The following is a 15,713-nucleotide window of genomic DNA, read 5'->3' on the forward strand; positions in this document are numbered from 1 at the left end:
AAGAGCTCCCCTGGTCAGCTCATACATCACACTTGAGCTGGCTGCATGACCTGCAGTCAAGCTGTCTCCAGCCCACATCATACAAACCCTCCTCTCCTTCCCCACTCCTTCTGTTTCCTCCCCTTGCATGCCACGCAGACACAAACAGGCAGGGCATCTGCTGGCCAGGCGAGGGTGAGGAACGTAACTGGGCCAGCCTCTACGCAGACCTTGCTCTGCAGCCTGCCAGAAACAGCGGATGGGAAGTCCTTCATGAAGCAGTGACCATGGGTGGTTCATAGGGCCCAGTGGCTCATGCCCCTTCACAGTGTGAGGGAGACGTCCTTGCCAGGCTGCAATCCCTCTTCCAACTCCTCCGGAGCTACTGAGGCTCTGACTACCCTTCTCGTCCCACCTCTTTCTCTCCCCATTCCCCACCTGGAGCCTCACCAAGCTCTGGGATCCACCTCCTCACTCACCTCCTCCAAGCCTAACCAAGATAGCCTCCACACCACCAGGAGAAGCAAGCTTCTGGCCACTTTATGGCCTCCTTCTGCTTCTCTATCAGCTCAAGACTCAGATACCTGGACACCTTTCACTGTCCCCCTCCTCTTGCCACCTATGATCTAGCCTTGACTCCATACCCCTTCCTGTCCTCCTCTCCAGCATGTCTTGGAGGAGGAGGTAAGAGAGATGAGTTCCCTGTGGGCAGAGCCTGAGCTTTATAAACCAGAAAATATCAAACATTTGTTTTCTTGCCAAGCCCCCTCACCTTCTGTTACAAAGTCTAAAGCTCCTCCTTCATGACAGTGAGGTCAGATTAATTCAAACCACCAACCCCAGAGCTAAATGGGCAGCTGCCTGTCTGTCTTTCTGTCTCTCTTCCTCCTGGCTGCTGGCAGAGAGTGCAGGGAAACTCCTGTCCTCCCTGGGCTTTGAGAGTCTCACCTCTTCCCACCCACTGAGTAGATGCTTCCTTTCTCCTCCCAGTGCAGCTGTCCTTCAACAGCATCGATTTCCAGTCCGGAGGGCCTGGATTGGAGTGCTGCAGGGAAAAGCCCCACATATTGCCTTCAGGGTGAGCAGGAAACATTCCCTAAAGCCTCAGCTGCTTCTCCAGAGCATAGGTAGAAGGCATGTGTTAGCTAAAGTGTCTGGGCAAATTGCAAAGTTGGGAATAAGAAACAGAAGAAGGAATCTCATCAGGCAGATGCTGCATGCCAAGCAGAGTTTATTTTCTTCTTGAATGTCTCCAGTATGCCCACTCCTATACCGGAAGTGTGAGGTGGGAGGGACAGAGAGGAGGCAGCAATGCAGTCGCAGTCATCTCCTGCAGAGGCTGGAGGAGAACAGGTACTGAACATTCAGAGACCCAGTGAGACTGCAATACAGACCCAAGTATGGACTGAAAGACTCTGAGAGCAAAGAGGGCTCTTGCTCAGCCTCCTGCCTCTGCTGAAACTGGCAGCTGTGTGTAGCTTCAGTTTCACATCCTCCAGTAAGCTTAGCAGGGGGGAATTGTTTTTTTCTCCCTCCTGGAGGAGGAGAAGGGCAAGCAAAGGAGAAGAGGGTGGAGAACATAATGAGCTGGCAGAGGGTATAATGAAGAGGCCTGAGATGTTCAGGAGTGCCATATGCTGTTCATGATGAGTCCTCAGCAAGCTGTCCCATGTTTTATTTGGGTGCTGGACTTCCAGTTCTTTGTGAGATGAGAATATTCGGCATTAGAAGGACTCAGCTGGTATTTATAATTTTGGCACCCCTTATTTCTCTGATATCATAAAGCAAAGTTGCCTGAAATTTTGCATGCTATATGCTTTGTGAAAAGTAAAATTTTCTAAGACTAATGAGACCTTGGATGACACTGGAGCAATATAGAGTGGAGCTTAATATACACTCATTGTCCATGGGGAATGGGCATGTTGCACTGCTGTTTCGGAGAGGTCGGTGTATTCTCCCCACAGCTTCCCCAGTGTGGATGGATGGTGCCATAGCTTCAGGGAGATTTTTTGCCCCAAGAACAAAAATCCACACTGCAATCACATCTGGTTCTTAAAAAGGGCTCCAAGGCAAAATTGTCTGACTCCTTATCTTGCATAGCTAGGCTGAAGTGAGGTGCAGTCTGTCTGAGAAAGCTGAGCTGTGGACCACAGGACATTTTCCTGCAATCTGCAGAAAGCTAAATGCAGACAGTTGCTGCACATATGGCACTAGTTTTGCATCTCGCTTCACCCTGCTGATAATATCAAAAGCAGTTAACGATATAGACTATGCTTTTCTAATCCCAAGTAGATAATATTGGTATTAGTGACTAAGGAATTTTGTTGTTGTAAGTGCTTGAATGGAATACATGGTCACAGCTTCTTAGCATCACTACAGTGACTATACTAATTATTATCATTACTTCTCATTACTATAGTAATTTAATTAAAATTCTAGCTAGATGAAAAACTTGTACTCACAGAAATAATCCCACTGGGCTAAATTAAAGTATGAATCAGTGCTCATCAATGTGACAGAAGTTTCCAGCATGGACTTGAACTGAAGCCAGGAACTGAGCCAGGTGCTTGATGCCCCAAATCCTGAACTGAGACCCAGTCACCAATATCAGTGCTTCTGTCAATGCAAAAATATTAACTGCACAGACACACAGTGTAGCCCAGGAAGAGAAAGGCATGGATGGGCAAAATGGCATGCCTTCAGTAGGCAGAACAGTTTGGAAAATGATGTCATTATGCTTCTGTCTGTTTTTATGCAGCAAAATTTCATCATTTGTGCTTTCTTGGTTTGCTTTTGCAGCAGACTCAGCAGAAAGAATGATGGATTTCAACGAGGAAATTAAACCCATTTCAGATACATGTGTTAGTGAGGTCAGGTCTGCTTTATCTGAAAGAGCAGGAGTGACAGATCTTCAGGGATCACAGGCACTCCCTGAGCTGCCTGCACTGTCAGCCCACGAGACTCGCCACATCTTTGTCAGTTATAGCAGCACCGATTCAGCCTGGGTGAGGAGCCTTATCCAGACTCTAGAGACCATGGTTCCCAAACTGAAGGCCTGTTATCATGAGAGGGACTTCCTCCGAGGTAAAATCATCATTGAAAACATGGTTGAGTGCATCCAAGGAAGCCAGAAGATTATCTTAGTCCTCAGCCCTGACTTTGTTCAAAGCAGGTGGTGCCTTCTGGAAGCCAATCTATTAATCTTCCAAGACTGTATAGAAAGAAAACCAGTGATCCCCATGATGCTGGTGCCCTGTTTTGTGCCTCTGCACCTCACCCATTTGACTTATCTTGACACCAGTGATGTCCACTTTTTGGATAAAGTTATCAAGGTTATTTGCACTCCCAACCATCAAATGAAGAATGCCACTATAGTTCCTTACAGCCATCCATCACCCTACAATGGGAAATCCCTGCTGGCCTTACCTGCAGTGAATGATGAGCTAATTCCAAAATGGAGAGGAGGCACATTCAGTGAGGTGCTACCTGACCAGCTGAACATGGTCTGTGAAGATACTGAGGCTACAGGAAGGCCATCCAGATGATTAATGAAGTATCCTCTAGGGGATCATCTTTTACCTTATTCAGTAGTATCCTTGTGATACTTGCCTCCATTTTAGGAGGCTTGCAATTGTCTGTTGCCATCATCTCATTTACTGATCAGAACTCTTTTGATTCCTATACAATTTTCCTTGGCTGTATTACGGTGTTTGCAACCCTGTCTACCTTTTCTACCATTGGTAATTGGATCTACAACTATAAAATCAAATCAGCTGATGAGAAACTTCTGGAGATGTCCCAGACTGCTGGTGAGGCCAACTCTCTGCTGATAAAGAATTCCCTGCTGATTGGTTGTGGTTCCTGAGTGAAGCTCCAGTTAGTCTACATCTCCCTTGAGGGGTGCAGATGGCACTTCTTGGAGACTTTTGGAGAGGGAGAACCCTCTGCCGAAGAGATGTTCCAGAGAGCCTTGCACTATTTTTCCTCTGAATATGCCTGTTGTGTAGCCAAGAGGCATTTCTACTTCTCGTGCTCAGGGACTGCACCTGGGCACTGGGATAAAGGGCTCTGTTTCTGCCAGTTTGTTTCCCACTGCATGGAGAAGGGGTCCTGGTACTGAAACAGTGATTATCAGCCAGATAAAAGAGAACTGGAATTAGATTAGATGCTGAAGATCTTATACTCTGAGCACTAGGCCGGATAGGTATGCAGTAGGCACTGCTTACTCTCACCAGTTCTTCTTTCATGACAAAAGGACTTCTGGGTAGCAGGAAGGAAAAGGTGTTCTCTTCTATTTTCACTTGACCACCAAAGAAGTTCAGAAGCAAAGTGGCTGTGGCCAAAATGTCTATAGTGTAAACATCAAAGGAAAAAAAAGTCTTCCCTTCATTTGCTGAGGTAGCTACACTTATGTACAGCCTGAGGAGCTACCACAAGCTATCATAAGGCAAAGGTTAGGGGAGAAAGAAGTGTAAACCACAAAGCAATTGGCAGTGCAGACATTCAGGCACACTACAGAGGGCTAGCTAGAGACTAACACAGGAAAAATGCTTCCCAGGGAATATTATAACTGTTTTTTTCCCCTCCATTTCAGACTTATTTGCAGGGGAGGTAAAATGAGTCAGAGAGAAAGCTGGCTGATTTACTGTCTCTCGAGCACATGTTCTATATTGCATCTCCTTTAATTAATCATCATTGTAGGTTTTACAAAATACAGATGGAATGCAGGCTCACCTCCATGTCTCATCTGGACAATGTCCACAGGGAATTGTGTTGTATGTGAGGGTGGGGAGGAAAGGAAAAGAGCACTTGTGAAAAGGGCAGTGGTTGGCAGGGATGAACTACAGTGGAACCGCCCAACAACCTTAGGTATTCTGGAAAAGTCGTCCCTTCTGGAGAGTAAACACTTTTAGATGGATGCCAACTGTGATGTGCCCCTTTCCACCTTGTTTGGAGAGCTCCAGGGAGAGCAGCTGGGAGCTATGATGGTCTGTCAGAAGGAGGAATCTCTGACTTGTCCTTTCAATGCTCAACAACATTTTTAGCCCACACAGAACATTTTGCCAGGCTGATTTTTGGCTACAACAAGACACTCCTTCTCTCTTCTGCAGCTCAGTGACTCCTGTAAAATGCAATGTTGGGTTGCTTTTAGATACTAGTATACAAAGTATATGTACAAGTATATAAGGTACAGGAAAAGGGAAGGGATGTTACACAGGAGCTTGACTTACTATGGCAGTGAAGGGGTCTTAAGATACTACTGAGTGAAGCCTGGGGCAGTTGTACTGATATGCTGCTACTGTTGAGCACCACAGGTCATGCAACTTCCCAGACCAAAATTGTTCTCTCTACTGAACATTGAGGTGGGGCCCAGACATTTTATCATGTTGTGCCCATTTCTGCTGCTGATCACTCCAGTGCAGAAATAATATTGAGACATCTTTCCAGACATGTCTTATGGAGATTTAACTGTGAGATTACAGATATGAAGCACTCTTCTGGGCAGGCGATGGCTCAGGTACCAGCATCTTGTACTTACACTGCAGTAGTTGCTATTCAACTCTAATCATACTTTTTTGCATGTTCAGTTTAACAGGCAACACTTTATAGCAATGGTGGTTTATTCTGTTTTATAGCTGTTTGTCTTTGATGACTTGAGTTTTGTATACAGGAGACAAATACTTTAAAATTCTTTATATTAAACCATACCAAGATACAGTAGCTTTCAGGTTTCCCATTTGATTTTGAATCTACATTAATTGCTAGGATTAAGCCTTTCTGAGATTTTGAAAATGTGCAGAATATTTTTGTACAGATACAGATACTTTTATACAGAACACATTTTAGAGCTCAAAAATCAAATATAATTTTGATTGACTCACTGGTCAACTTTTAAACTAGAATGACTGAAGTAATTTAGAACAAAAGTAGGGCCAAATTCTGCTTAAGCAAAGTGAACTTAATGAGGATATATAAACCATGGCAACTTTTGGTCCACAGTCTCTATTTAAGAATTTTTATAATAAAAGCTTATAACTAAATTCTTCAATAAAAATCAAGGAGATAACATTGTTCTTGGTTTGTTCAACTTACCTCTTTAATTTTCTCAGGGGGATCCTCTGGGGATCATTTAATATCATCTTCTTCTCTTCAAAAAGTACAATACTGAGAGTTCCTAGGTTAGCTTAATTGTTTTCTTGGTCTTCTTGCCTTTCAGATATCTTCAACTGTCAGATCTTGTGCTTTTACCTTTCCTGAGCTACAACTATGCAGGTATTTCATACCTCTTACTAACATTCACTGATACATAGTGGCCTAAAGCTTCATATGTCATAGAGAGAAAGAGATTTTCCTTTCCTTAGCTAACTAGAATAAGGTCCTCCCATGCCTAGGGAAAGTCCTGTCTTCCACCAAGCCATTATGTTACTCCAGCGGTTGACATAGTTTTGCACCTTAGTACAACACATCATTGCCAAGCAGCATGCAAGGTTTGTCACTGTATTTAATATTTACCTCCTGGCTTTTCAGAGAAAACATTATCTTCACCACCACTGCACAAACAATTAAAAACAAACAAATAAAAGCCTGAAGAGAGAAAAGAACCAGTTAATGAAACAAAGAGTAGTCAGTGCCTACAGTAATAGTAATAAATATGTAAGCGGTGGGTTCCTGAAACACAAAGAAACTGAAGTTGAACTTGTCTTGTGCGTGTTGCACTGCAAGTCATAGCCCAGTTTTCTCTGAAATTGACCTGATTTTGATTCCAGTAACAGCCTGTGCATCAGGGTTTTACTATATACTGTGATTTACATACTGCCACAGACCACATGCTGACAGAAGGCAAGCGTGGCCACATATCCATACAACGGGAAGTCAGTGATGACAACCTCTGATTTGCATCCTTGCAAAGTGCAGCCTCATAGTGCCTGTTTCAAAGAGTTGCTGAAGTCAGTGGCAGCTACACAAACCTTTAGCCCTCCTTCTGGAGAGCTTTCCTCCAGAGAGTTTTCCTCCTTTTGGATGGCCCATCCTGAAGCTTCCTGAATGTCTAGAACAGGCAAAGGAAGAATGGAAGTATTTTTAATGGAAAGAAAGGTAAAGGCAAGATCTGCGGCTGCTCTTGCTGTGGCGTACCGACCTCTCGTTTGTCTCTGGTCAAGGACATAAGGAAGATGGGAGATCTCCTTTATTGCTGAGATCATGTTATGATTTGACAACTTTGGAACATACTTCTCTCTTCCGTACACTCTTATCCAGTGCAGAAAGTTAGTAACAAGTTCACAGCCTTCAGGTTACAGGTCAATGGAGCATGGAGAATCTATGTGAAACTGATTTCTGTCCACTTTGAACAGCTTTCCTGGGAAATGCTGCATCTCTGTCTCCTTGTCTTCCCTGTGCTGCAGAATGACTCATAGCTTGCTTGGCACTGTCTCGATTTGTTTACAGCATCTCACCCAAAGTAACCAAGGGTCTGGTGGTTGAATTTTGCAGCCATGCTACAAACTATAGCTAAAAAAATGGAGCTGCAGCTGCCTCTCTGTTCTGGATCTCAAGGTCTGACCATGGGGCTATCTTCATACTTTGTTTTTAGCATAGTTTCAAGTGGTGGATATGTTATTAAACAGTGTTTAAACTTACTAGTTGGAAGTCAGTAGTGACTTTAGTGAAGCAGTAGGATCCTTCTCCCAGACTCAGCTCTGTTGGCGTTCCTCTTGCAGATTCATTCATTTCTGTCTAAGCAGACTGCAGAACATTTTCTGAGCTAAAAAAGAATAACCTTGCACAGCAAAAGAAAATGTGAGTGTGGAAGAATTCTTTACAGGGAAACAGTACTGAAACAGCACTGGTAGAGGAAAGGACCTTCCCACCAGAGGAGGAGTCAATGATTATGATTTTCTTATCAAACATAACATCCCTTTGCAAATCAGCTCAGTGTGGAGATCAACATTGCATTCTGTATATGATTGTTCAGACAACCAGTAATCCCTAAAGGTATGAAGAGTTAAATCTTATCACAGTAATTAATACCTTCTATTTTCTTCTTAGGGCAGCTAATCCGAGTCCCACTAGGAAATTGGCAATGGCCTGGGTTCTTTTTTTTTTTTTCATGACATTGGTTAAACAGGTTAAAAAGTAAAGAACCTGGAGCTGTGATATTCAATGGCTGAATAGGAGTGTTTATTAATGATTGCTCATGGCCGACGTTTGGTACATATAGAAAACCCAAGGGTAGCTCTCACAAGGCAAAGCAAAAGTCATATTTGCTGGGGGATCTTACATCTTTGCGAGAAGAGCATATTGCTGCATTTCACTGATCAAGATCCTATGATGACTAAGGACTTGAAGCTTCTGACATATGAGGAGAGGCTGAGAGTGCTGAAATTGTTCAGACTGGAGAAGAGAAGGCTCAGGGTGGATCTTATCAATGTGTATAAATGCCTGATGGGAGGGAGTAAAGAAGATGAAGTCAGACTCTTTTCAGTGGTATGCCATGAAAAGACAAGAAGCAATGGGCACAAATTGAAATACAGGAAACTCCATCTCGTCATAAGAAAAAACCTCTTTTTCTCTGAGGGTGGTCAAACACTGGTTAAGCACTCCATCCTCGAAGATATTCCAAACCTGTCTGAAACAGCCCTGAGCTACCTGCTCTAGTTGACCCTGTTTTGAGCCTGTCTCCAGAAACCCCTTCCAACTTCAGCTATTCTGTGATTCTGTAATTCTATGATTCTGATATAGCTGATCACCTGCAAATCAGAAAGAATTGGGTGATTCACAGCTGAAGCTGATATTATTATTAAAGAAAACCTATAATTCCTAGTACGAACCACTTAGAAATTTACTTAAAATGTTACATTTAGCCTTTTGTTAGTGTTTATATATGGCCTAGAAGGACCACTATGTATGGTATGACAGCAGGATTGAGGGAACGTTTAGAAAGACCTTGCCATGCACAACGACAATTGTTTTTTAGGTGTATATTTCAGAATATCTGAAGAAGGGAAGGAGATTCCCAAAGAAGAGGAGCTCACTGCATGCACTTGTCTGCAGACCCTTGGGACAAGCAGAAATGCGGTTTGTCAAAAAGAGCAGCTTCATCTTGCATGCTTTAGCTTTGACTTTTATCCCTATCTGCTTTGATGTCACGTCTCCAACAGCCTAACTGGCCAGGGAGCAGGTTTCCTCCACAGTCACTGATACGTGCATGTTATTCATCCTACCATTGGCTCAGCTACTGCCTACTGACTTGTGTTTGACCTGGAAGTGAAGGCACCGAATGTGGAGAGTGCAGGGGAAGAAGCCAGGCACTCTCACATCTCCCATTTGGCTCCCTCCCTCCCTTGCCTCAGTGTGGCCACAGGTGAGTACCTGACTTTATCTCCTAGTCTACTGACTGAAAAGGGGAGCCACGTCCTCCTTCTGCAGTTTTGCACTCTGAACAAATATGTATACCCCAAATAAACAAAAACCATGTATACATACATAATACACTGTTACATCCTAGCCCAGCTCTCTGCCTCATCTGTGCTGTTTGTGAATGAGAAAGCAACCTCCATGTAATTTAATAATTAAAATCAGAATAAATGGAGTAAAAAAAAATTATCATTTCAACCCCCCCCAAAAAAATTCACTCACTCTCTTCAGAGTTGACACTATCTGGTCCCATCAATATAGCATGGACCCCCGATGTATTTGACCACATATAGGTCCTTGCTAGCAGTTTTAACAGAGAGGCCGCAGATGATGTGATAGGCTGGGCAGCTCTTTGGTGTCTCTATTCATAGCTATTTAATGTTTTTCTATGCTATGGTTCCTTAACAGCAAGCAACCAAACAGCAGGAAAGGTTTCTTCTTTCTGTTCTTGGGGCTGCTGCTTTATGGATCAGGGTGCAATTTCAGAAGGGAGGAAAGACTGTGTCTTCTCTGAGAGCATCCAAGCATGCTCAGCTGGGCAGAGGAAAAGAAGAACCTCCTGGAGTGTGAGGCAGGAGTTTTGCAAGATGCAGAGCAATTAGAAGACTTTTGAGTGGGGGCAGAGAAGAGCTGCACAGCTTTACCTTAGCAATAATGAAGAAACCCTGTTTTCTAGGCATTCAAAAGTCATTGCTGAAATTCAGGAAATTACTGCAAGTGTTGCTGGACTGACAATAGACTGGAGGAAAGGAGGATACTGTAGGTGGAGAAAACTTGTTTATAATTCCTTGTATTTCTCTTCTACCTCACTCTAGGGTCATTGTCGTAGGTTTTGCTCTAGTAAAAGTTAGCTTTAGTGATTCAAAAAGTCTTTTGAGGTTGTCATACTAAGGGAAAAGTGCAGTCTATCCCAAAGCTTTGGAGGTGGATCTCTGCAAGACAAAGGTCCCTGCATAGATGGGGGTTCTTTCTGCCTTTGGAGTTGCCATGGAGTTTCCCTGTTAGGATACACTGTTAGGATAACTCTGTTAGGATACACTGTTAGGATAACTCTGTGGGATGCTTGTTCTGCTATGGCCTATGGTGTACTCACTTAGGGACACTTTACCTCCCTTTGTTAGCTATTTTTGACTGTGGAAGTAGATAATATTTGATTCCCCCTAGAGTTTTTCTGTGGAAAAAAAACAAATGGCTTGTGCTGTTACTCTTGTTTTTTGATTTGTTTGCTTATTTTTTAAACTGGAAATGCTATAAGAGTAAAATCTAGTCTAAGGAAATTCTGCTGAAGTTCCTCTTGCAGTCAGGGAAAGGAGCAGGAGGCTTGTTCTGTCCCTAAAGAGCAGGACTGGAAAGGTTCAAAATTGAACACAATTTTTCTCCTTCCTGCTGTCTTTTTCTGTTAAATGCATGTGAATAAAAATGGCAAGGATCAAACCATTTGAATAGTCAGAATTAAAACCATTTTCAACTTCAGTCATTGTGTATTTGTTTCCATGCATCTTCTGATATGACATAAGCTTCCAAGAAGACTAGGTGGAGAATGCCTGAACTTCAAATGAGAGGTAAATCACCCTTGTATAGGTCCACAGAGTGTTTATTTATAATGAAAACTTCATCATCAAACTCATAAATACTTAACAAGAAAAAAGAGTCAACCTTTCTTTACCTTTTCCCATTCCCTTTTTGAGTTACATTTGAAACATCCTTCATCAACAACTTATCTATAAAAGGTATATGAGTCAATGATTTTATTTAGGAAGCTTCCCACAGAATGTAGTGGACTGGCATAAATTAGAAAGAAGAAATGATGGAGGAAAGGGAAAGAGGATTAGTACCCATTTCCATACTCTATTGCTTCTGCTTCTGCACAATCAATTCAGAAAATTTTAAGATAAACAACCGGAATATGTGGGTCACTGTGTAGCCTTTGAGTTCCTCAGACTCTCATGGCATGAAAACTTTGAGAAAAAGACACTACATAACTGGGCCTGTGATCTGCAAAGAACTCCCATTTCAGTGCAAGCACTAGGAAAGAGGAAGAAGTAAGTATCTTCAGTAAGTATCTAAAGTGCAAACTTTTAGATTACATTAGTTTACATTAGTTGGGACTTATATTCTGCAATCAAGATCATGATCAAAACTGTAACTTTACAATCCATTTTCATGTTAAATAACTGCTCTTCTTTCTCCCATTACAGATCTTGCTTTGGCATGACATTTGTGTTTCCTTGTCATCTTGATGTGACAGCCCTTTATTAGTGAGGAAGACTTTCAAAAATCTAGCCACACTTCCAGGGAGAGTCCCATTTACTGCGTGGCTCCAGTGCTTCCTGCTGAACTCAGTGCAGGGCAGGTGTTGTGGGCAATTAGCTAGTAAGGAAGTTTGTTGTCAGAGAAGTGCTCCTGGAAGGGGGAGGGCAATGCAAACATAGAAGGGAAGTATTTGTTGCAAAAGCATGTTAATTTTGGATGAGGAGCTTTTCATTTCACCTTGCATAATATAATTTCACAGCTGGGACTTCCTCTTTCTCTGGAAGCTGAGACTGTGCAGGAGCAGAGAGGCATGGAAGGAAAAGGGCCACTTATTTCAGTGGCAGGATGAAAACCAAGAAATGACTGGAATTTATAAACTAGGTTAGAAAATGTCTTTTGAAGCAAAGAGAATAACTGTGATTGCTCGGTCCCTTTAGATGGAACGAGCCCCTAGCAGGAGATAGGAAGGAATGATTTGCACAGAGCTGTGAGTATTACAAAAGATGGTTTGTCTCTAAGCCCTGAGGTAAAGTGAGGTCCTGCACAGATGTCCACACTGCAGTGGAGCAGTGGCTGTGGGAGTACACATGTCATGCACAAGTCAGGCATGTGCTAGCGTAAGCTGTTGTAGCTCATAAAATGAACTGGAGGGGTTGGCCTGGCAGGACATTTGTCCAGTGTGGACACAGCCAAGGTAGTCTGAAGACATCCTAGTGGCATGTAATGGGGACATTCCCTGGGGAGATATGATGAGTGCAGTGCATCATCTGCCTAGAGCAGAGTGATAGCTCTTCCCAAGCTCAACGGTGGTACTGTGGGCAGTCACTGTCCTCTCTTGGATGGGAGGGGTAAACGTCTTGCAAACATTTGCTAATAACTGAACAATTTTATAGACATTATTATCACTCTCTTCTAGGCATCAGTGCCCAAACTTGTGTTCAGTTTCACAGATACTCACTTTCCAGGGCTTTCTGTCTTTCATTGCATTGGTTTATTGAAGAATCATGTGTATCAGGCCAAGATAGTGACTGCTCAGTTATCAGGGATGGAGAAGTGAAAGCTGCACCCTGCCAACAGTTAAACAAGTGGGTTTGTAAGATGATGATTAAATAACTCTTCTGTATCAGAACCCACGTGGGTGCTGGGTGGGTGCTCAGACTAGGAATTTCCCTCCAGTTTCAGACATAAACATGACTGTGAGTTAGGGCAAAAATAAAATGGGGAGAAACTCACACTGGGTCTGCCAAGGGATGTATGTGTTTCTCAGTCATAATGAAAAGGAATTAAAAAATATATATATCCTGGTCTGTTTGTATCTTTGTTGCATGACGAGTCTCAGACCACTGCAGGGATCGTTAGCACTTCTCTGAATGCATTGCCATGAACAATTGTTGGAAGATCTTCTTGGTAATGAAGAAACTCTGCCTACCACGTGGCCATCATTAAACCTGGAATTCTGCATCTCCTTACCTTTTCCCTCTCCCAGTCACGCAGCTGCATAACAACTAAACAGTGCAAGATGTGAACTAGGGACAGATATGATTGTAGTGTCACTAGACCTGCTCCAAAGACATCTGGGCATGGAGCAGAACCAGTCAAAGGAAAGACCAGTGCTCTGGGGACAGTGTGTGTTAAATAATCACCTCTCATTTTGCAAACACTCCTGCTGAATAAGTAATAAAAAGTTTGGCATAATTCAGGGATTTTTTTTAATGGGAGGCAATGAAAAGCAGCCTGGGCATATGGCCGAAGCCCATCTGGAGCTTAATATGGAGAGGGATGTCAAGGACAGCAGGAAGGGCTTCTGTAAGCATCTCAGTAGCAAAAGGAAGACTAGGAAGAACATGGGCCCCCTACTGAATGGGGCAGGGGCCCTGGTGACAAAGGATAGAGAAAAGACTGAGGTACTGAACGCTTTCTTTGCCTCAGTCTTTACTGATAAGACCAGCCCTCAGAAATCCCAGGCCATGGAGACCAAGGGGAAAGTCTGGAGGAAGGCTTTCCCTTGGTCGAGGAGGATCGGGTTAGAGATCATCTAAGCAAACTGGACATCCACAGGTCCATGGGCCCTGATGGGATGCACCCACAAGTGCTGAGGGAGCTGGCCAATGTCATTGCAAGGACACTCTCAATCATCTTGGAAAGGACACAGGTATCAGGAGAGGTGCCTGAGGACTGGAAGAAGGCTAATGTCACTCCAGTCTTCAAAAAGGGCAAGGAGGAGGACCCAGGGAACTACAGGCCAGTCAGGCTCAACCTCCATCCCTGGAAAGGTGATGGAATAGCTCATCCTGGATGCCATCTCTAAGCACAGGAAGGACAAGAAGGTGATCAGGAGTAGTCAACATGGATTCACAAAGGGGAAATTGTGCTTAACCAATCTGATAGTCTTCTACGATGGGATGACTAGCTGGGTAGATGAGGGGAGAGCAGTGGATGTTGTCTACCTTGACTTCAGGAAGGCTTTCCACACTGTCTCCCACAACATCCCCATGGGCAAGCTGATGAAGTACGGGCTAGATGAGCAGACAGTGAGGTGGACTGAGAACTGGCTGAAGGGCAGAGCTCAGAGGGTTGTGATCAGTGTTGCAAAGTCTAGTTGGAGGCCAGTAGCTGGCAGTGTACCACAGGGGTCAATACTGGGTCCAATCCTCTTCTACTTCTTCATCAATGGCCTGGATGAAAGGACAGAGTGCCTCCTCGGCAAGTTTGCTGATGATACGAAACTGGGAGGAGTGGCTGATACACCAGAGGACTGGAGAGACAGGTTGGAGAGATGGGCAGAGAGGAACCTTGTGAAGTTCATTAAAGCCAAGTGCAGGGTCCTGCACCGAGGGAGGAATAACCCCCTGCAGCAGGACAGGCTGGGGGCTGACCTGCTGGAAAGCAGCTCTGCAGAGAAGGACCTGGGGGTCCTAGTGGACAAGAAGTTGACTATGGGCTTTTTTTTTTTCCTTCAAAATTTCTTTGAAAACTGTCAATGTTACTGAGGTGAATCTAGTAGTCTGTAGTTGCCTGGATATAAGGAACAGGCAATATTTGTCAGATAAGATGTCTGGGGAATGTTAGCTGGTCCCTCGTTTCTCACAGTCCATGATCCTCCCGAAGTCCTGTGGTAGAAAAAGTTTCATGTGACAGCAAGCAGAAGGTGCTCTTGCCTCATCAGGGTCACATATGCTGTTTATTGACCCTTTAAAAAAGACTGGGTGAAGTTTCTTTGTAATCAGTAAAGGAAACAGAAATGATCAGATGTCACAGAAATACCTGGATAGCAATTGCTGCTGGCAGAGGCTTGTGACTGAGAAGGGTCCTCTGGGATCACAGATGCCTACACGTTTCATGTGTTAATTTCCATTTTGTTGTATAGTATAAGGTCTCTATTGAATTCATAGTTCACTGTAAGTAGATACAGTCACCAGATGTGGCAGGGCAGTTGCTCCCTCAGCTCTACTCTGTAGCAGTGCAGGACACAGCAGCTGTCCCTGCTCTTCCCTTCCTATACCTCCCACCCTTCCACAGATCCTATCATTCAGTTAGAATAGGTGGTGATTACTCTTTAACTCCATAAACCTTCCTATAAACAGCCCGGTTAAGACTTCTTACCACTTCAGCCTCATGCTTTCTCAGGGAAGTGGCTCTTTCCATGTTCCCCTGCCAAAAAAGAAAGTGATACCATTACTTGTGTCTCATCTCAAACATCCTCAAATGGCATTACTTATACCCAATTTCCTGTAATTAATGAGTTTAATCTTATAAAAATAAATTGAATAACAAATAGGCCTGTTCATGCTCCAAATCTGCTTCCTTCATCCAAGATACAGTAACAGCTGCTGAAGGCTCTGCGTCCCAAAGGAGTCTTACTTTCAGACATCTGCCAGGACTCCTGCTGCTCAGCTAGCAACTACTAGATTGCTGTGAATTATACTCTGCTGTCTTACAGAAGCCTGAAACTGCTGCTGGTTTTCCTTAAAACACCAGCTGTAAACTCTGGTAATGAAGTTGAACCACGTTGCTGGGGCTGGAGTCCCCAGAGAGCGGCAGAGGGAGAGCTGGAGCAGACACTTATA

The 15,713-nt window shown here is 43.7% G+C and overlaps 1 protein-coding gene across 1 annotated transcript in view; it reads right to left on the reverse strand.

Moving 5' to 3' along the window:
* Window positions 1–14,279: 14,279 nt before the first annotated feature.
* The window catches only part of LOC106489549 (putative DBH-like monooxygenase protein 2), a 37,363-nt gene continuing 35,929 nt past the window's right edge, over window positions 14,280–15,713 (reverse strand). Inside the window, exon 13 of the mRNA XM_067293803.1 lies at window positions 14,280–14,401. Within this exon, the coding sequence (XP_067149904.1) occupies window positions 14,280–14,401 (122 nt within the window). The remainder of the gene's footprint in view (window positions 14,402–15,713) is intronic.

This window comes from Apteryx mantelli, chromosome 1, assembly GCF_036417845.1.
Source record: "Apteryx mantelli isolate bAptMan1 chromosome 1, bAptMan1.hap1, whole genome shotgun sequence".
NCBI lineage: Eukaryota > Metazoa > Chordata > Aves > Apterygiformes > Apterygidae > Apteryx > Apteryx mantelli.